The sequence below is a fragment of the Rhipicephalus sanguineus genome, chromosome 11 (assembly GCF_013339695.2).
Source record: "Rhipicephalus sanguineus isolate Rsan-2018 chromosome 11, BIME_Rsan_1.4, whole genome shotgun sequence".
Taxonomy (NCBI): domain Eukaryota; kingdom Metazoa; phylum Arthropoda; class Arachnida; order Ixodida; family Ixodidae; genus Rhipicephalus; species Rhipicephalus sanguineus.
In genome coordinates, this window is record NC_051186.1 from 21,635,316 (window position 1) to 21,658,329 (window position 23,014).

At 46.1% G+C, this 23,014-nt stretch overlaps 1 protein-coding gene across 1 annotated transcript in view; it reads left to right on the forward strand.

The window, feature by feature from the left end:
* LOC119374516 (uncharacterized) overlaps window positions 1-11,976 on the forward strand; it is a 193,396-nt gene extending 181,420 nt beyond the window's left edge. The window contains exons 7-9 of the mRNA XM_037644649.2: window positions 2,223-2,332; window positions 11,509-11,632; window positions 11,912-11,976. Of these exons, the coding sequence (XP_037500577.1) occupies window positions 2,223-2,332; window positions 11,509-11,632; window positions 11,912-11,918 (241 nt within the window). The 3' untranslated portion in view covers window positions 11,919-11,976. The remainder of the gene's footprint in view (window positions 1-2,222; window positions 2,333-11,508; window positions 11,633-11,911) is intronic.
* Window positions 11,977-23,014: the final 11,038 nt, after the last annotated feature.

Consider the following 23,014-nt stretch of genomic DNA (forward strand, 5'->3'; position numbering starts at 1 on the left):
GCAAAGTGATGGTGGTATCGCGTGAATGTTGCGTAATTGGGTTTCGCAGAAGCGTCGCGCTGCCCGAGTGATGGATCCGCTGCTCGACGTTCACGAACGGTTGCTGCTTCTCGAGCACGACGTTCAGGATCCGCAGCCCGTCGTTGCCGTTTCGCAGCTGCTTCTCGTTCCCCAAGTGAAGGATCCGCAGTGCGTCGTTGCCGTCTCTCAGCAGCTTCTCGTGCACGAAGTTCCGGGTCCGCAGCTCGCTTCAAACGCTTGCGTTCAGCGTCGTATGCTCGTCTGTTCGCAGCCTTGTCTTCTGCGTTGCTTGCTGTTGTTGACGCCGACGACGGTGAGGGTGGGGTAACGTTGCCTTCAACGAGTGGTGGGACGCTGATTGAAGGTACTGTTGCTTCCATCGCATCTACTCGAGTCAAGCAAAGCGTCAAGTCAAGCGAAAGCCAAGTAAAGACGCCCTTGACTGAATTCCGAACGCGCGCTCCGCCGCTTATATACACACCGCCCGCGTTCGATCGAGAGGAGGGAGGAAAAAGAGAGGCTTGTTGCCGGCACGAGACGAGCCGAGCATGCGCACTGGGGGTGTGGACGGCGGCCGACGCCGCAGGTGCGACTAAGAAATGCTCCGCATTTAAAATTTCACGTTTTACTTCGTTAACACGGTTGAGACGCAAGCGAATGGGCGTCATCCCCTCGCCCACTGTCTCGTTGGGTTAAACAGAATGACTTTGTCGTACTCGGTGTTTCGAGGCAGTGCACAGAGCATGGTTTCCACGAGAACGTTCACCGGTGGCCCCCGAAAGCCGTATTGGCGCCATTGTAAAGAATTTGCATGAACAGCATCCGAGGGATATCAGCCGCTGCGCAACCGAGTTGAGCTTGGGAAAATGATGTGGTTTAGGCGGATATCCACTGGAAGTTGGGAAAGACAGGGCCGGAGCAAACTTTGGCAGGTGCTCCAAATGTTGTAAGTCGTTACGTAAGTCTCGACAAACAGCATGGAATCCCATGCCTCGTTGACGATGCCACAGACGGTCAAATTGTAGATGAGTGGGGCGGTCTGCCCCAGCAAAGAGGAGGAAAGATCCCGGTTGGCGGATTCTTTGTTCACCTCCTCTGTCAGTGTCGACGGCACCGGTTTGCTTGCGCGTCGCCAGAGTTCACGGAATGAAACGTAACTTTTGCTGGTAGCGGGGCTAACAAGGAGGCTGACCCGCTACCCCATGACCCCAGCATCGTGAAATCACGTGTTCGGGGTCATCACGTGAGATGTTCGTGTTTGCCTATGTGGCCTTGGCACAGCGCTAGTTAATGCAATTATTGCGTGAATGTTCTATCCTCGCCTCCTCCGCGACGCTGCGTCGCGTCGTTTTATTTCTCCTTTTTGCCTCTAGACGGCGTTGCTTTGCGCGGACACATAGTTACTGTATATGCTACAGGTAGCACTCTACGGACACACTCCACGACGCCAATTTTACAGATAGGACACGCACGCTTGCGCGTAAAAGAGGGCTGTGGGCTCAACAGGCTACACATCTTAGCTTTTACTTGCTCACTTGACATATGTATATGGTACTAGATGAATGAAAACTAAAAGCCACTTACAGATGTTGTGGCGGTTCTACGCACAACAACGCAGCAAAAATAATTAACAAACGTCATCGAGAGCAGAATTCATGTCATAAGGGAAACTTCTCTATTCCTTCTTTCCCGGGGTTTCAGGCTTGGCGTGCCGTGATCGTCTGTCTCACTAGTAAAGCGCTGTTGCACCATGTGCAGGAAGTTAGGCGGCGCACCTAATCTGCAGCCCGTTTCGTAGTAAAGCAAGCCGGAGGCAGTATAATACATTTAGGGACGAATAGCGCTGAATGAGAGGGGACACAAGAGGACACACAACAAACCTGTGTTCTGTGTCCCCGTTCATTCAGCGGTATATTTTTTGTCGTCAGTATGTACCAATAAGCCCAAATTTCAACAGTGCTGACATTTAAGAAAAAAAAAATGTCATTGAACAAGATCACATGGGTTCTCATTGTAAATCTTTTGGGACTCTTAAGCGAAGGAAGCTGCGAAAAGAAATAGTATATTTTTCATAGTTTACTAATAAATAATTTTGCATTTATCCTAATTAAGATAGTTCTGTTACCAACTATTCATTTCTTTCGAGTGATTACACGCTTCAAGCAGTGGCAAACATGAGTTCTCACGGCGAGTTGTCGCAGGAACCGCAAGGTTAACCAGGCCAGCAAGAACCAGCCCGGAGAGGAAGACCGACAGTCAGCAGCCTCACCGGCTCCACAAGGGACCTACTCCACAGATACGGGAGTAAAGTGTGAGTCCTTTTAATACCGCGCTTGCTAGAGTCGCTGCGAAATTCAGTCTTCATTCGCGCTGTCCGATCACATCCTTTGTTGTTGGCATAGGCCAGCAGATGCTGCAGGAACGCGAGTGCCGTTGCCGAGCACCCCTGTCACGCGAGCACGATGGTCTGCGCTCCGGTTTCCGTTGCGGGACACTAGAGGGAAAGGCGATCTTTCTTGCATTAGCAAGTTACTCCTTCACAATACCACAAACACTACGCACATGGCGAGAAGACGCTTAGTAAGCAAGAAAACGCGCAAAAAGAAAATGCGGGTGGCGATGCCACGTTCAATTTCCCGCACCAGTGTCGCCGTGACTTCATGGATTTTGACGGCGTCTTCTAGGTCCTACGTAGTTCCCAATGAGTAAAAATGAGGTACATTATGCTCTGAGGGGTCCGTGGGCTAAGCATACCAAGTTTCAGGAAATTTTGGTGAGCCAATGTCGCCAAAATACGAAAAATGCACTTTGAAATCCGTGACGTCACCACCGAGGATATCAGCAAGAAATTTAAAAATTAAACTTTGACCTTGATTTCCTCCTCCATTAACAAACTTGTAATGGGGAAATCAACGACATTAGAGTTCTCGCTCAATTTATCAATCTAAAACGATTCATTGTTTCACTCTAGTGTCCCTTTAAATGGAGCATTTAGGGAAGGGAGTTCGGCCGCAGTACAGCGGAGCATAACTTGGAAAATGTAAACTGTAGCGGCGCCACAAAAATAAGAACAGTGGTGGCGTCGGGAACGAAAGTACACGTGGTGGTAGCATAATCATTACGTCATAGTGGTGTAACTGTAGGCGTTCAGCTCAGCGCGAAAACGCCAAACAGGATGGACATTCTTTTCCGCGTTTGTTCACATTTCTTATGCCACCGCCGCCGTCACATCTGCGTGCTATTTGTAACAAACGTAATCAGTGCGTGCCATTCGCAGTTTATACGATCCCGGGCTTACGATCTTATCGCGATAGCGTGAAGGAGGGCTGTATCGCAGAAAACCCGCCGTTGTCAGGAAGCGAAAAATGCCGATGTAACTGAGCCGTAATCGAAATCAAGCATTTTCTATGGACGTAGTGTCAAGTGGGGGGCGGGCGTCGTAGCCGGAAAGGAGAGAAATTGTAGCCCAAATGTAGCCAAAGACAAAAAAGGGCTAGAATATCTGTTGTGTAAATGTGTTTATTAGACGGCATTCGGCGACAGTGCGTAATGGCGACAGTCAAGAAGCGGCTGGAGAGGACGACCCATTACAGGATTCCAAGGCTTCGCTACAATTACCCCGCGTACCAAAAAGGAGCCACCCGGCGACCTAACAGCTTGTCACCATGAGCGGGTCATGGTAGGTCATGGTAGGCACATTGTCCACGCTGACAATGTGCGCCCTCGACGGCGCATGTCCGAAGATGGTTCAATGGGTTCGATGAGGTATTTAACTGGGGATGTGCATTCGACGGCACGGTAGGGGCCTTCGTATACGGGCAGTAGTTTTGAAGACATGCCAGTTGCAGTTGTAGGGACCGAGAGCCATACGAGCGCTTCAGGAAGGAACGTGGACGCAGAATCGGTGGTATCACCACGAATGCTCTTCTGCCGCTCTTCGTCATGCGTAGAAAGGTCTTGGCAAGTAAATGTCATGCGTAGTAAAGGTCTTGACACTCTTCAGCAAGTCTCGCTGTTGCAGAAATAGGCGCACACTCAGATCGATCCGGCTTGTATGGATATAAGGGCGGCGGTTTCGGCGTATCGCGTGAGGTGGTCAAGAGCGACGATAGCCCAGCGTTTACCAGCCGACGTCAATGGAAGTGGCCCATACAAACCGATGCGAACGCTCCCAAACGACCGGTTAGGGCAAGGTAAAGCCTGCAGGCCTGCTAGAGACAGGTGCGCTGAAGTTTTTTGGCGCTGACAATGAAAGCAGGAGCGAACGAACTTCTGCACGTAGCGGTACATCCCTCGCCAAAAGTACCGTTGTCGAATGCGGTGGTAAGTTTTGGATACACCAGAGTGCGCGCATTGCGGAGCAGAGTGGTATGACTGGCGTATTTCCGAACGCAGACTGCGGGGTATCACTAGTAGCCACTGGCGGCCGTCGGCGTTGTAATAGGGGATATTCATAATGCTTGGTGCTCTGGCAACACTGGGCGCGTCCGCCATTTTTTGTTGGGCGCCTTTGTGGAATCGTATGCTAGCATCTCCATAAGGAGAGGCCACGGAGAGGCTGAGCCGCAGTCGTTGGCGGAGCTTTCGGACCAAGAAAATACGGCCGTTTTAGGGGCGAAGCTCCTTATAGCGGCACCCGTCCGTCCCCTGTATGTAGTGCGTAACCAGTCTTAACGCTAGTACCAGATCTTTTAGGTACGTTGACGATTGTTTAGTTCTGTTATGTTATGACGAAGAAGGTTTTGACAATGCCATGTGCAGCACTATTGAAGTGTTTACAGAATGCCTCAGGCCCTTGGTGATCACTCATGAGAACCTAAGAATAATTTTATAAGGTTTTTAGATCGTGGTCTGTACTTCTCTGCCGATCATGTGTGTTGGAGCTATGAACCGAGAGGCAGCAAACCAGTTCTTCCATATCATTCGGCCCATTCGAAGCTAGTAAAAAGAGCAATTGCGCGGTCATGTTTTCATCATGCCCTAGTAAAATCGTGCATCCACCGATGTGAGACAAGTTTTCTTATCCAGACCCACCGCCTTCGTGAGTCAGGGTACCCGATGGCCCTTCTGGTGTCAGTGGCGGAAGTACTGCTTAAAGGCTCCAGGAGCGGTTCCGCCGCAGCCTTTGGCGGCAACGACGCTCGCTTCCGCCCAGAAAAGGTTCTTGTGATTCCCTATGTCAACACTGTGTCACACAACCTACGGAAACTTGGCCGAAAGGTTGGTTTGGACGTATTGTTCTCTGCGCCTGCGCGGCTGTCAGCCCTTTGCAAAAAGGACAATTCGCAGAGCAAACAGAGGGAAGCATGCTCGATAAAGCACAGGAACCCTTACGTCACCTGCACCGAATGTGTCGTATATTCTATACCGCTGACGCGTGATAAGGTGTACGTTGGGCAAACGGGTAGATGCCTCAACACGAGGCTCACAGAGCACAGTTATCACTGCTCCAAGAAAGATGCAGGCCACTTTGCCATTCACTGCAGGGACTGCGGCTGCGCACCCATGTTGGGCAACGTGGTGTGTAGGGAAAAAAGCAAAATTGCACGTGAAATTTTATAAGCGGCAGAAATTTTGGAAAGGAGGGAAGACTGCATTAGCTGCCCATCGGTTGCTCTATCTTCAAAAGAGCGGAAGTTTTTATGTATTAACACGTGATGTGGTTTGGTTTTTGGTGTTGGTTTTTTCGGGTTTTTTATTTTGTAATCCTTCGCTTTTGCCTTGTTGATTTGATCGCGGCTTCTGGGTTTTGTTGCTCTTGGGATTGTCTATTGAACTTGCTCTGCCAGATGCTACACGCATGCGCAACAAGATGCTATTTAAGCAACTGTGGTGGTCAATAAAGATCAGTTGAAGTTCAGCGCTTGTGTCGTCCTTTTTTTTCGTGTTTTGTGTATCTGTCTTTACCCGGTGTGCGCTGCCGTTTATCGTGAAATATGCGCGGTGAAAAAGACACAAAGGGTAACTTTTACGGCGGGATGATAGTGATGGTAGTCCAAGGCTCGCTTTAATATTAGTAACACTCGCGGTTCGCGCTTAATTAGACATAATGAAGCGTGTGCAGTTATTGCGAGCCATTTCAAGGGAGTAAATTAGGTTCCGAAAATGAAGCAGCGTATTCCACCTTCGAACGAATTGGTGTTTTGTAGAGCAAAAGTTTGAGAGCAGGAGGAGCACGTAAAAAATACCTTCCGAGATTGTTATCTTAGAAGATAACAATCTCAGACGCTATGTTTCACGTGCTTCTTATATTGTTATCTTCTAAAATATGCGAGGGTTGTCTTAGCGCTAGTGAATAGGGATTCATTGTGGTCATTCGAGGCTAGTTTCGACAATATAGTAGGCCAAGATATCCGTGTGATGATACTGCTTCCAGAGGATAATCGTCAATCATATATCAAGCTGTCGTGTTAGTAGATCGAGTTACGCGCATGACTTCGCATTTTTTGGTGTTCACCAAGTTTTACACCAAACGCACACAGCACACTGTAAGCCACTTTGCACCCTTAAAGTGACTTCGAGCAAGCAAAACACCCTTTTGGAGCTAAGGGTGTTATGGGTTATCAAAACGCCTCTGGCCCTTAAGACAGAGTGCCAGCGGATAATTGGAACTCGCTAATTAAGCAATAGTTTAATATAATGAAGCTTTATATTAACATATCTCTGTGCTTCGGGGCTACCTACTAGCACACCATAAATTTACGCGTATTCTGCGAACGTTTATTGTTTAAATATGTCGAACAGCAATATCCCCACCGGCACAGAACGGCGGCTCAAGATAACATGGCTATATATATACCAGGTGGTCGGTGTATAACTGTGCAGCGTACTGATGTACTTGGTTGTTGATGTAATTGGTTGTTCCCTGACTGGTAGCCTTACTTTTCTTGTATCAGGAAACAGCGCGGTAAAAACGAAGACGAAGCATAGGAACGAACAACGCACCACATGAAGCGCTGACTATCAACAGAAATTTATTCTGGTGAAAAGCGTATATAAATACATACATGGAGCACCTCGTCACAAACAGAATACAAACAAGGCACGGAAAAATATACAGAAAATAAAATAACGCGTGTATGGAACGACACGTCAAGGTAAACTTGGAGGAGAAAACTCATTCATTATGTTTTTGCGATAGTGTATAGCGGGCAAGAATTAGCCGTCAGATGTTTGAAGCATGCAAGGCTGGTGTGTTGGTACACGTCCATGCTGTATTAAATACAAACAAAATTGGCGAGGGGTGAAGCATGTAGGGAAGGGTGTTTCAGCTCCACTAACGTGAAACCTGCGGAGGAGCGAAGCATGTAGTGTGCGCCGGTGTTTCCCACAGCAAAATCGCTGCTAATGGGCAATGCGAGACAAGAAAGATTAGACAGGGACCCGCAAGTTTTTCACAAGTTCTATTACAGCTCGCTTCATCAGACGCCATACATCTTGGCCCCACCCTCACGTCTTTCCCTTCGTACTGGGCATCACTTACAAGTAGCCCGTCCACGCAGCCGCACTACTACCTTCTCGGCCTCCTTTTTCTTTTGCCGTTCATCGACTGAGTGGAACGGCCTGCCCCGTTCTATCGTTGATATCACCTGCCCATCATCATTTGCTGAAAAGCATAAGTACTAATTCATTCTTATGTTTATATGTGGCTACTAGTTATATGCATATGTGGTTATTGTGTATATTTTATGAATGTATGTATTATTGTTTATGTATATTTTTGTATGTATAATTGTGTATATATTATTATTATGTATATATGTCACTCAATTGTAAACCGACCCCTTATGTAATACCCCCCTTGAGGTGGCCTTTAAGGAAATAAAAGTGAAGTTAAGTGAAGCAGTCCGCTTTTAGTTAACGTGCGCGCTGCGAATCTTTATTGTTCAACTACGCACAAGAGAAATCTCCCGCCGGCACTACATTGCAGATCGAGATCCAGGGCCTATACATGCGGGGTGGCCGGTGAACGGTTGAGCAGCGCGAGCAGTCGGTTTTTTTTTTTTTTCAATCAAGAAACTCGCTAGCAGACGCTGCCTGCGTCGGCGTTGTTTCTCGCGGGTGAGGGCGCGTTCTCGTTCCTTGCGAGCTGATAGTTCAGCGTTTATCGCAAAAAGACTGTTTTCAGTCAACGCGCACCATTCGCTCTCTCTCTCGCCACACGGCGAGCGCTGAGGCGGTGGCGCCCTCTCTTTTGCTCAAGCAAATGGACCGTCACGACAGCAGACAACGATGCACGCCGAGACCCTAAGGTCCTTCGCCCCTAAAATAATATGGAAATGGATGGTAATCATCACATGATGCTGCGTCTGCATGGCGTAAGCGGATCAATCATGACAAATTAGCCGAGAGATATGAAATTTCTTTGTCAGATAATAAAATTGATGGTGCACTGACACATTTTTCTTTGGACATTGCAATGTTATGCGCCTCGATAATTTCTCTCGTCATTTTATTGCGGCTCCTTGCTAGCGCGTCACATTTTTATCAAATTCAGGGTGACATCCACATTACTTGCAATGAACGCCTAGATGACCACTAAGGGCTCTCTGGTTACGTTATAGTTGTGCTCACGAAGCCTGTCATTTAAACATTGGCCAGTCTGGCCGATGTAGCAGTTTCCGCATGACAAGGGGATGCGGTAGATGACGTTCTCAACAGTTGCGCAATGCGCATTGGAAGGAGCAACGCGCAACTGTTGCTGTGCGCCGCTGTGCCATCACGTGATTGCTGAGGGAGTGTGAGGGGGAGAGGCCACAGCTGGTACCGTTCCAGGGCACGGACGGACGGTCGGACGCCGCGAGTGAGCAAATAAAGGCTTTCGCCTTAAAATCCGGACACAATTGTGGGACTACATTGATTAGCGGTAGGATATACCATAGAGTGTCCTAACATTAACTAGAGGGGACTCTGGCGCTGCGATCGTTCAGCCACTATGGGAATGATGGGTAGTACACGGATTTGCCTAATCTTCCTTCAAACGCACTTATGGCTTTGTTTATTGCTGTGTTTTGGCGTTCGTTTCAGATAAAAGAATAGACCGTTGTGAACTTCGTGACCAGATTCGAATTGGTGAGCCTAAAAAGGTTAAAGTAGTGAAGTGGAACTGCTTACTTTTGCTGAACTTCATATTGCGACAAAGAAGATGCATGCGACGCGGAGCCAAACGGAGCCGAAAGAACGAAGTTTAGACAAATCCGTGTACTACCCATCATTCCCATGCTGGCTGAAGCGCCATGCGTTGCAACTCCCATAGACACTAGCGCCAGAGTTCCCTCTAGTAAGTATTGTAGGAAACTCTATGGGATATACGTGTGATTTGGCTCCGTAGCGTTTGCGTCATTGCCAAGAGTCGTTTTCCGCGAGTATAGATGACTTTTTCATACAGACACACGTTCTTGTCACTGGTTTCTGTTCGAAAAACTTGTACCTCCAGGCAAATGTCAGCATACAATGCGATACTGCTGCTCGTGGAAACGTAATATTTTCAGTGGGGACGACGAACTTTTATTTATTAAAATGTGTAGTAGTTACATTAGCAGTAAAAGTAGTTATGGTTACAAAGGAAATCACCTAGTATGACTCTCTTGCACAGATGAATAGCAGGCGTGCAGCAGGTCTGGGGGCGGAGCTTGTGCTTATTAAAGACGATAGGCTTTCTTGGGGAACTTAAACGCAGAAATTTTGGTCTGTCTGTCTGTCTGTCTGTCTGTCTGTCCTATCTTTCTGCCTGTCTATCACACGATTCAGCCACCCGGTCAAAGTTTAAACACTTGCTGAACGCCCAGCCATGTTGAACTGGTAGCGGCGTTCATACTTCTGAACACTGTTGATCAAAAAGTGAATATTACGCATATCTGAGGCGCAGCATCAATACGTAAGTATTAAATGGTGTGATCCTTTACTAGAAAATGCATAGATACGTAATTCTAAAGGCCCTAGTGTTTCTTTGGCTGCGCTGAAAATGCGACGCTATGAGCAAGGTGCAACGATTCAACATAGAGGAGGAGGGCTCTGTAGTACGGCCGTCTTTCGACGACATTTGCAGCAGAGCACGCAGATACGCGGCCAATCTTGAAGACCACAATTTTTCTTGGGCAACTTAACGCAAAAATTTTGGTCTGTTTGTCTGTTGGTCGGTCCGTCTGTCTGTCTGTCTGTCACACGATTCAGCCACCCGGCCAAAGTTCAAGCACTTGCTGAACGCCCAGCCATATTGAACTGGTAGCTGCGTTCATACTTGTGAACATTGTCGATCAAAAAGGAAATATTAAGCATATCTGAGGCGCGACATCAATACGTAGGTATTAGGTGCTGTGTTCCTTTACTAGAAAATACATAGATACGTAATTCTAAAGACCCTAGTGTTTCTTACGCTGCGCTGAAAATGCTACTGTTTCTTAGGCTGCGCTGAAATGTTGCAGGAACGGCCGGCAGAACACTATCGTCTTTCGACGACATTTGCAGCGTAGCACGCGGACACGTGGCCAATTTTTTTCTTAGGCTGTAGTCGTTAGCGCTAGTTATTTGTCGAAATATTACGCAGTTATCTGCAAACAAGCTGATATGGGAAAAAACATAAGAAGATAAGTCATTAACATAGATTTTGAAAAAAAAACACAGAATCTCCCTTAAGAGTTGTCTATGTGATGTGTAAGCGTTGCGTTTTATTGTAGGTACAGGCCTTTTCTGGAACGCCGCTGAGGAGGAGGTGTAGAAGAGGAACACACGCTACTTCTGCAACCCTGGTTCTAGAAGTAGCGATCACGTTCCTTAAAACCTTAGATAATCTGCGACTGTGGTTCTCTAAATTGACAATATTTTGATGATTGGGGTGACGTCTGCACGTACTGCAGCCGTTCCTACGCACTTATGTTTTTCGTGGTAACGTAGACAGCGCTCTTTCCACTTGCGTCCATCTTCTGAACAATGTTCGAAGATAGCTTACCCTTGTCGATGTCACCGCTAAGCTGCAGTAATAATTGGGCTGCACGCAACAGCAAGGCACTTTGCACTTGGCAGCACAGGTTACGCAGCTACCTTTTTATGAACTTTACCAGTTGCCACTGAACTGCGCAAAGAGAGCACGAAATTTAGCATCGTGCGTTGTCGCCAAGACCGTTGATCTGCGGGCATGCCAAAGGAAAGGCTTTTCCACTGGGCATGATGGCGTCAGCAAAACCTTAAAGTAATCACGGATTGACAGCAGCTTGTAGAAGGGTGACAGTAACTTTTACGAGGACAAGGAACTCTGTTTAGTTGCATACAGCAATGCTGTCGCTGCCTCCTCGGCGACTTTTCCTATTCTTCAGTTACTGACGATGTTCATATTGAGATGAGCGTTCTACTTGCAAAATAATCTGCTAAATGGAACAAAATTCATTGATATCTCATAAGCGCTTTTCTATTTCTGCGTATTTATAATACGTGTTCAGCTAGGCAAAAGCAGCGTAATCGACGGTCGAACTACTTCTGTCTGTTCTACAGCTCCCTCGGTCAACACCCCGCTGTCACCCATGCCTCCTGATATTATCACCGGTAGTCCCGTCCAAGTACGCACAACTCTGGCCGTGGACACAAGGGGAAAGCCTCCGTGCACTTTCAGCATCATGTGAGATTAACTCTGCATTGTTTCTCAACAACGAGATTCTTTTTTTTTTGCGACCGGATTTTATCACGATGACGTGAAGCGAAACAGCCTCACGTTGCGCACCTTTATCTTAAAATGCTTAATCACTAGGTCATCAAGCAGTGGTGCAAAGCAAGCTTGTACAAAGGTGTTGTAACTACTAATCTGAAGCTAACCAGTAGGCAAGCAGTGCCTGTTCAGTGTGTCGTGTGTCTAGTACCAGTTTCGTGCGACGTTAACTGCTGCTTGGATGTCTTACAGGGTCTGATCACCTGGCTACGAGATCGACCAGCCACCGCCATCTCTCAGGAAGCAAGGATTCTTGATGACGATGTTCGCCGCAAGATGCGTAGAAAGACTCCATATAGCTGGGCGGCGCTCTCATATCTTGGAACCCCCACGCAAAAAATTTACAATGTGCACTGCTTCCTTAGAACCAAAGGGAGGGTCTCTGTATGGTGATATCGATTCATCACGTGCGAGTACGAATGGTTCGCGACTTTTGCCCTAGCTTACATAGACGCCAGCAAAGCACATCTTCAAGGTGGACTATAAGCGCGGGGTAAACGTAAACGAGTCGTTCAGTAAACGGTAGGAGAAACTGTCAGAATGATCGTGTAAGAAAAACAGCGCAACAAGTTAGACACAGCGAGGAGGAACACAACTGAATTTATTTAATAAGAAAGGAACAATATATATACACACAAAACGGAACAATAATACATCTTTGCACATGCATGATAAATATGAAATAGGAGCCAGCATAATCAGGTCTTTTCGGCGAAATAATCGTATTCGTTATCTGCCAATGTGATTCACGGATAGCTCATGTATTTGTTGCTTAAACTTCTTATGTAAAAGGCTTCAGCAATTTCTCTCGTGCGCTGATCTACGTGTTGCTAACTGTTCTTCCGTTTTTTGCGCGTATATTTTGCTTTCCTACAGTAAATTCACTTGCGAGTCAGCGCTTGTGTCGTTCTCTACTTTGTGTCTAACCCGTTACGCTGTTTTTATTTCACGATCGACATCAACCAACTTGCCCCACTCGCCAGTCTGCGTCAAAACCATGTCTAAATGGATAAAAGCCAGCGGGACACACGGTGCAAAGAAAACGACGGGACCACTTACAACTGATCAAAAGCATGCTTGAAAGGCTAACTTATACCCGCCGGCAACCACCTTACGCATGTGTGAAGAACCATGCGTCGCATAATACGAAATCTTAACTAGCTATCACGGCATTTAGAAAACACATCTCTTTACCAGACAGGTGCAACGACGTTTTGCTGACGCAGTTGTGTCCACGTTTCTTTACAAATGTTGCATTTTAGGGTCAAATTTCTGTTTTGGTGTTCGTCTTCCCCCGACCTAAATTGCTATCGTTGTCAAACACAGGAGTGCAAACGCAGGGTGCACTCCTGTGTTTGACAACACATATTTTGCATTTTAGGGTCACATATCCCTTTTCGTGTTCGTCTTTCCCCGACCTAAAATGCTAGCGTTGCCAAGCATAGGAGTGCTAACGCAGGGTGCACTCCTGTGTTTGACAATACATATTTTGCATTTTAGGGTCAAATTTCCCTTTTGGTGTTCGTCTTTGCCCGACCTAAAATGCTAGTGTTGTCAAACACAGGAGTGCAAACGCAGGGTGGACTCCTATGTTTGACAACACATATTATGCATTTTAGGGTCAAATTTCCCTTTAGGTGTTCGTCTTTCCCCGACCTAAAATGCTAGCGTTGTCAAACACAGGAGTGCAAACGCAAGGTGCACTCCTGCGTTTGCACTCCTGTGTTTGACAACACATATTTTGCATTTTAGGGTCAAATTTCCCTTCTCGTGTTCGTCTTTGCCCGACGTAAAATGCTAGTGTTGTCAAACACAGGAGTACAAATGCAGGGTGCACTCCTGCGTTTGACAACACATATTTTGCATTTTAGGGTCAAATTTCCCTTTTGGTGTTCGTCTTTGCCCGACTTAAAATGCTAGTGTTGTGAAAAACAGGGGTGCAAACGCAGGGTGGACTCCTGTGTTTGACAACAGATATTTTGCATTTTAGGTCGGGGAAAGACGAAGAGCCAAAGGGAAATTTTGCAAGCGTTTTATATAAAAAAAACGGGGAAACAACTGCGTCAGCGACACGTCGCTACACCTGTCTGGTAAAGAGATCGGTTTTCTAAACGTCGTGATAGGTAGGTAAGATTTCGTATGATGCGACGCATGGTTGTTCACGCATGCGTAAGGTGGTTGCCGGCGGGTATAAGTTAGCCTTTCAAGTATACATTTTGATCGGTTGTTAGTGCCAGCCTGTCCCGTCGTTTTCTTTTCACTTTGCCCTGTGTTTCCCGCTGGCTGTTATTCATTTTGACAATGTACCGACGGGCCCAGTCCAACGCCTTGCTAAAACGATATTAACTGTACATACGTTAATAACAACCCAACTACTACGAGCACGACCGCAAAATGCCTGCCGCTTGCTCCCCTGCCCCTGCCCAGATAATACAACGCTCAGAGCATGGCTAATGCTTATAATGAATGCCTATTTTTTTATTCTTGCGACGTATGGTGATACTTAGCAAAACGTGGAAGACTGCACACACATTGTTTGAGGCTCGTTGTCCCTGTCTATGCGCGGTCGCCGGGCAGCACTTTGAGCAGGGAACCCTGCATATCTGATAGAGTAAAACAAACACCACGGAAATTTCAGCGATGACTGTCACTAATTAAAGCGAGAAATCAGGCCACAATGTATTTTTTTCTCTACATTGAAGGACAAAAGGAAATTCGCCGCCGAGTCATTGAGCAGCCTAATCAACCGATATCAGCTGATTAACATTGTATTGCTAGCCTGGAATACCGATAGAAGACTGCTAGCGTAAGGTTTTTGCTCCACATACCCTGGAGGCCCTTTCGTGACATTACATATTGAGCTTACAGAGAAATAGGCGTAGAGTCATTGAGAGCAACTTTAATGAAGCAGATATAGTAGTGAACTCGCCTGAACAAGCGCAAACATTACAAGTGGTAAAGATAAGGGTTAGAACACAACTACTGATTCACGTTAAGCGAACTATTCAGCGTTTGTGCAAACGTGTCGTGGTTTGTCGTAGGCGCGTCATAGCTTATTACAGTTGCGGGTGACATGGTGAGTTATTCCAAATATGAATGTGCGCGTACTAAACATGAACTCTGAGTCGGTCATCTAGCTGCAGGAGGATGCGATGGGTGAGGACTGCGATAAATCTTACGAACTGGGAGCGCCGGCAGTCCTTTTTTTCTCGAGTGGTGACAGCTCTAGCGGTACTTTAATATTCTTCTTGCCCAAATGACGTGATTTCATGTTTAGTTCATTCAAATATATGTATACAAAAATTTATCATGCCAACGGCAAAAGGAAAAAAAGGCGAAATGTGGCGAGGCCCGGTTTTTGTTATCAGTCGGGCAGCTTTGTTTTGGAAATACACGAATACTTGATGTGGGTTACAAATGAATGACGCATATTCTATTTTAGAGCAAAGCATAAGTTCAGCGTTTGGGTAAGACAGCTAATGAATCCGAGTGTTTTAGAAATGATTGCGTCAACCTGATTATTTTGTGTTAGGGCAGCAGAAATGTGTATGCCTAAGTATTTAATGAAGAAACGTGCTCATTGGGTATCGCACTAATTACGTAAGAATTGTGTAGGTGGATACCAGCAGTCGTACGTTACCAACTTTTCATTAGGAGTGCTATGAATAATTGATTGACCCAGTGATGATGCTTTTAAGGTATTTTCGCAACTGTCTCTCTGGTTATTATTCGGTCTTAAATCATGCAGTCTTCATCAAATAAGCCAGCAGTAGACGAGTTTGTTACCAACGTCACTAATGTAAATTAGAATAAGTATTGGCGCAAGAACAGAGTCTTTAGGTACCTCGGATATGGCTTGGGTTAATCATCTCGCAGTAAAAAATTGTCAACGTTTACATAAAAAGTAGTTAATTAGACCATGCTGTTTAGTTTCGGTCTAGTAATTTACAAGGGATTAGAGAAATAGGCTTCTGTATGCAGTTGAAACTCGTTTTAACGAAGTGATGACTACGCCTAAATTACTTTGTTAAAGTGGGAATAGAACTTTTCGGTTCTAGAAATCTAAAATTGCGACGTGGCGACACCCAGAAACCACGTGACGCCTGGGTGTATGAAAATTGAAAAGTGTGCGAGACATAGACCCTACCATGTCCGGGTGATTCAGACCACATAGACGGTCACATTATTCTCTGCCGACAGACGAAGACAAGGAGAATAATGACAGTGATCATGTGAGCAGGCCGACAAGCAAGAAAGCAGCGAGGAGGCGATCGGTGTCATCTGTAGCATAAACCGTAAAATAACGGCAGCAACCACCGCAGTGTTCCTGTGGCAGCATTTACAGAGACAATAAAGCATCACCGTTCCAAGCACTGTGTGGTACGGAAGAACGCTACTGACTGTTCATTCCAGTGTTTACTGCACGGGAGCGGCTTCAGCCTGGTCAAAATAGAACTGCGCTCCGAATCTAGGGCGGCTACGCATTTTAACTCGATGGCGTTGGAGCGCACTCTCGAATAAAAACCTGTCTTGTGTCAAAATTAGAAAGAAATTGCCGCATTTCCCTCGTTTATTTCAGGAAAAACTTCGTTAAATCGTGTTTGGAGCCAAGTTAGCTGCGTTAATTCGAGGTGGTGAGAACAATGAACCTCATGAGTACTTGCTGAGGAGTGGAATATTCCTCGTTAGATCGGAAACTTGGTAAGTTCGGGTTTTGTTAGATCGAGTTTTAACTGTAGTTTGGTGGCACAGAGGGACTGCGCCATTTGAGTTACGCGAGCAACATTTCAAGCGTCCAAAGATGTCTTCACAAGACAATTTCCCGCTATTTCACTATATATGTTGCATTGGTTGCAAAGCCCAACTGTGTGTCGCTTGTTTATTAAGGCGAAAGCCTGATATGTCTCTTCAAACGCGAAAATTGACCGTCGTCCCGCGTCGCCGTCCTACGTCGGCGGCGTCAACACGACTGATGCAAGAAATCATCATCACGTGATGACGTCGTCATGACGTCACTGTGACGTCACATGACATCATTGCTTGGTCAAAGGTGGGCCTACCCCGGAGCCAGTCCAAAAAAAAGGCTTACAATGGCTCCGATCCTGGAGGCATTGCAAAACCACGTTAGTTGCGGACAGCTTTCGGAGGGGGCCGGGGGGGGGGGGGGGTATTGACGCAGAAGAAAAAGAAGACGGAGTAGATTGAGGCGGATAAGCTTCGTTCAGTGCAATGAGCCAAAACAAACGAGATTAGGTGAATATTAAACACATAGTGATTAAATAACCATAAAATTATGCACTAACATTAGGGGCACCTTCGTATAACAGGCAGTCATATTATATATTGTGGCACGATTTTGCTTATTAAAGTTCATTGCACACCTACTAATGTGATAAGGAAGTGTGCTATGTTTCAACTAAAAATCTTTTTTTAGGAAATAAGTTATGACTGTTCGCGTACGGGAAAATGCCAAAAATATGTTCTGAGAATATCAACAAAAAAGATTTAAAACAGGTGCAGTGCTTACACAAGGTGATCAGGAGCGCTAAAATCCTTGGTATTTGCAGCTAGTTCCATCCCGGACTTCGCTGTCGTCTGCCTTTGCTCGAGCGGCACCTCACCTTTTTTTTTTTTTTTTTTTTTGGCTCGCTCTGCAGCATCAGTGCTGTGACGGGATGCTTTCGCGATGCAGTGCCAATCACTTCTGAGGCAAGCTTTTGCAACGTAGAGGCCAGGCTTGATATGCCAACTTGCTTCAAAATATCAAATGTGCTTCTGTTGCCATTATTGAAATGACACACAGTTTCATACAAAGAAAATTTGATGATTGACAGGCACATACGTGTCCTCGAGCTTATAGGGACACTAAAGAGCAAAACGATTTTTCTCGCATTAGTAAAGTAGTCTTCCACGATACCAAAAACACCACGCTTGCTGCGAGAAGACGCTTAATAAGCGAGAAAACGCGCAAAAAGAAAATACAGGTGGCGACGCCACCTTGGAATTCCCGCACCATTTGCCGTGACGTTACATATTTTTGACGGCGCCTGCTTGGGCCTACGTAGTTCCTAATCGGTTAAATCGAAGTACATTGTCCTCTGAGGGGGCTGGAGACTTGACATAACGAGTTTGTGGAAATTTCGTCGAGCCAGTGGCGCCAAAATACGTTAAATGCTCTTTGAAACATTTTACGTCACGAATGAAAAAGTTCGGCGTGACATTTAAAAATGAAACTTTGAACTTGGTTTTCTCCTTTAATAATACACCTATGGTGGTGAAATAAACTGCACAAGAGTTCTCCGAGCACACTTTATCAATCTAAACCAATTCCTCTTGAGTGTCCCTTTAAGGAACACATGTACGACGTTGCGCGTGCACCTGGTGAGAAGTTTAACTATAGACCCCTTTCATGAATACGCCGCCTGGCAGTGGGCTTTTCTTCATTTCGATTTTGCAGAGTATTCTGGGATAAAAACCGTCATGTTTAGGGCAAGGGGGTGTGTCCGTATACGTGCGCCCGTGTAGAACGTCCGTGCGTGGTGCCAGCCGGCTGAATCTCGGTCTCTGATATCCCTGCGAAAGAATGCCACCGTGCCTTGTTCTGCAATGGCTGTACAACTAACTTCGGCGTCCTAAGAACGGCCCGTAAACTTGATTGGCAAAAGATGTGGCGCGGCTGTTAAAGTCCGAGCCATGCATCGGCTGGCGTCCGCCTCGGGGCAAGAAAAAAATGCCCGTCCGAGCTACAAGCTGCTGACGGAGTTAGGTCGACGTTGTAGGAGCATCGCTGACGAAGAAGAGAACGGTGTCCGCTTGAGAAACTAGGCGGGCGCGCGACGCAGGAAGTCTCGAGCGGGCAGTGCCGACCGTTTTTGTGTATACTCCGTCTCATACAGTGAAGTGCAACACTGTATAGGCCAGCGAGACTTGGAGTAAACAAATACGGCCCCTAATGTGATTTCGTTTTCATTTTTACGATGCATGAAGATAAGCCGATCGCGACGCCTCAGGCGCAGGCTCGTGCTTGACCCGCACGAGCATTCACAACCGCGAAAATCGACGAAAACAGACGCCCGGAGTTATACGTTTCGGTGACCGAACTTCTTGCATAGCGTCAACAGCGTTGCACGTTATGCGTGAGACGGAGTGCACTCAGGTCCGTCGAGGCTTCAAGATGACTGGGATGCCAGCCTCGTCCTTCTGTTCGCAAAATATATTTGTTACAGTGGATTGGCGTCGTTATTGCCCTAACGCTTCATCAACATGCCCTTACCCCGCCGACTACATCGACAGACTGCTAGATCCATCGCGCACATTTCGTGCCCCGGAACCACGCTGTCAGCAAGCGTACTACAAGAGTCATTCAATGCTTCTTCGACTCAAAGTTAAAATCACCACTTTCCTGCCGCGGTATGGCCCACTTCCCTTTCTCGCGCTGCTGCTTGTCTAATGGCAAAGAAAACAACGACACCTTTCTGGCTCCCTTGTAGCAGGAAGGGCACCCCGGCACGCAACATCTGTTAGGCACCCTAGTCCTGAGACAACGTTTCCGCTAACCTAAACATATCATATCCAGCAGCTTGTCTCGCACTATTTCAATACGCAGACGGCGAAGACGATCGCCTCTATGGCGCAGCGGCGGCGCGTTGCGACATTTTCGAGCAGCGTATGAAGCTCGCCCATAGCATGACGGTGCAGTATCGTGACCATAAAGAGAATTGAATGACTCTGGTACTACGTACAGCCCATATTCCCGCAGAGCTGGCGATGTCGGAAGCCACCGCAGCGCGCTTACGATGGTCCAACCGCGTTATCCATCGCACGGGCAAGCATTTTACGTAAGTACATATCCACAACATGCCTACGTACACGACCTACCGCTTCCACGACCATAATTACACTGACAGTGTATTGTGCCGAGGAGCATCACATGTATTTGTTTACATTGGTAATTTTCAAATGTCCGTGGCTTACTTTTTTGTTCTTGTCGCGGTAGCCTGGTTGGTGACACAAATGAAATCATCTTTGGCAACACGTTTCCGGCACGATTCACAGCACGCGAGCTGGCTGCCGCGGTAGCAAAACGTTACGCAACAGCAGTGGGAGTCTTGCAGAGAGTCGTCTGCTGCGGCGACCTAAACATGGCGGTTTGTGGTTGTTCGTGTGAATGGCGCTTGGGGCGCCCTTTTACAAAAAGCGTCTATTATGATCAAAAATGGTGGGTTGACAATGCTATTAGAGCATTATTACACGTTCGCACTTGATATATTATTGTTAAATAACAAACGAAATATTACGTATGAAGCTAATCTTATGATGCACACAAAACTGGCACATTGAGTTTTGGTTTCGTAGATGACGGGTGGTATAACGCTTTTGCTTGTATCTTTTAAAAGTAGTAGCGTAAACAGAAACTTTATGCAGCGTAATGACTGGCGATAAATTTTACATCTAACATAACCAAAAACCATAAAATTACGTTTTAAAAATATATTCGCTTTCTCCACTTGACCTCATACCTTAATCCTTTGCATCCCGGATTATATTTACAATATCGCATCCCAAATGCCATTTTTTTACTGCTTGATTGCATCGGCACATTGAATAAATGCCGGAAATAACCTAGGAATAATACATTTATTTGTATAGCCTTCATAAGCGTTTGTTCATTGTTACGTCACTGCGCACCACTTTGAGGACGAAGACTGAACTACACAAACACAAGCGCACCAGTTGTTCAGTTCTAGAGACAGTTGGCTCCTTCACAACACTGTGATCGTCCCATACAGAATATCTGTGACCTGTGAGAATTGCGACTACATACGCAGACACACACACACACACACCCGTATATATATATATATATATATATATATATATATATATATATATATATATATATATATATATATATATATATATATATATATATATATATATATATATATTCTCACGTGGTCGTGACGTCGGAACTTGTGGCCGGGAAATGAGAACTCGAACTGCAGCAATACACGCTGTACACTGATAGCGGCGAACAGGATGTCGGCCGTCGAAAAAACTGACAAGCGATGAAGCGCGTCGACATTTATTCATGTGCCGCCGAATATTCCAGCGTTATCGCTGGTTGCCGCGCAAGTTCTAGAATAAGCTCGAGTGTTCGGGTCTTGTGCGCAGTCTTAACAAAATGATATACCATAATCGCGAAGCTCCTCGAACAATGACGCGCGCTTTGCGCTGAGCGTTGCTGAGAGTCTTTGTGGGCGAAAACCGAATACAGCGAAAGCGATAAGAAGAAACGCACGTGGTAGTGCTCCCTTCTGAAAAAAGCATCGTCCCGATGCTTAAAACAGAACACCGGAGGGGTGGGGGGGAGGGGGGGGGGTCCACTGCATGCAACAATAAATAACAAGAATAAAGCAGGAAAGTACAATAAAGAATAAGCGCAAGCAAGATAGTACAATAAACAATAAACACAAGCAAGAAAGTACAATAATAAAGCAAAAGTACAGTCCTCAGATTCACTAACGCGCGTAATATGGCTTGAGGCGCAGGACATGGACGACTTCAGGTCGCGCGCGGCGCCGCTGAGATTTCGTAATGCCGTCAGGGACAACCTCGTAGTCGAGTGCGCCGAGACGTCGAAGAAGTATCGTCGAAGAAGCTTCTCACTACTAAGTGCCCGTCGGCGTATTGGCATCCATACTAGTGATGCAGAACTATCGGTAAATTGACTATCGATAGTATCGATAGTTTTTTTAAAACTATCGATAGTGTAAACAAACTATCGATAGTGCTACTATCGACAAACTATCGATAGTGCAATCGGTAGTGCCATCGTTAATATTACTATAGCGATATTACTATATTACTGCCACGCGTGTTTATTGCTTTGTTTTGACGTATTCGGGTTTCACCCACAAAGACTGTTAGCAACGTTCGACACAGACCGCGCCGTAATGTGTGAGAAGCTTCACAATTGTTTGAGATCATTCTGTTAAGATTACGCGCCGGACGCGAATAGTCAAGTTTATTCGAGAGCTTCCGCGAACACCAGCGATAACGCTGGAAGGTTTGATGACTGATGTATAAAGGACGACGCGTTCCTCCGATGATCAGATCACTCAATGGCTGACGACTGCTCCCGCCGCTATCGGTGCGCAGCATATATATATATATATATATATATATATATATATATATATATATATATATATATATATATATATATATATATATATATCGCTTGTATTTTGAGTTTTGATTTTCTGGACACAAGTTCGCCCAAATAAAGAGCTCCGTATTTCTCAAGCCTTGCTGCAGCATTCTTCACCGTCACAACCACGTGACAGTACTATCGATAGTGGTGTGAATAATGATGCGGCTACTGGCCGGCCATATTGCCAAAATATTTGCGATAGCCTACTACCAGCTTCGCTTAATTTATGAGCAATTGTTGGCAGAGAAATTAATTATTTCCGCAGTCAAAATGGCGGAATATGTCCGTCAATAAATTCGTATCCAAAAGCAACCAGTTACACCTTACAATTAACTTCTTGGTATTTTTTTTATTTTGAAATCATAAAATGCAATATCAATTTGAAGCCGCGCAGTTCCACCCCATGTAAAGGCTTCCTTTCCGCTACAGCTGAACAGTTTGACTGTATGATCATGTTTCAGCAAAGCACTCTAGTGAAGAACGCAATGATGGCAACTTTCTTGCCCTTCAGCCTGCTCTTCCGGCTCCACTATGTACCACGCGCGCCGAAAACCAAGTTCATTTTGCAGTGAGTCCGCGCTGTTGATTTTATACTATCGATAGCACCATCGATTTTTTAGGGGCGAAGCTCCTTAAGGCGGCATTCCAAAACGTTGCAGTGAACAAAAACAGGAGGTCCGCGCCGCCACCTTCAAAAATCTTTTTGGCACACTGGGAGCGTTCCTTGGAAATAAAATTTGCGGTTCCGTGCACTTTGAATGTGGCCACAAAACATATAAAAAACGCAGGCCGAACAAAAAAAAATGCCCCCACCTCCCCGAAGGGAATCGTGACGAAATGCGAATGCATTTCTTGCGCCGAGAGTACACGGCGCAGTAATTTTAATGGCGTAAATTAATGACGACACGAGGATTTGTACCGTAACCATTTATTTACACATTCATCAGCACCTGTTCGTGTTGTCATTGTACCTGACGGCCATATTCTCAGCCTTGTGGTCGCCGTTGGCCTTTCACAGCGGCGTCTCGAGCTCACATTTCTTCTTGAGAGGCGCCTAGCCAGCGGACGGGAGAGTGGGG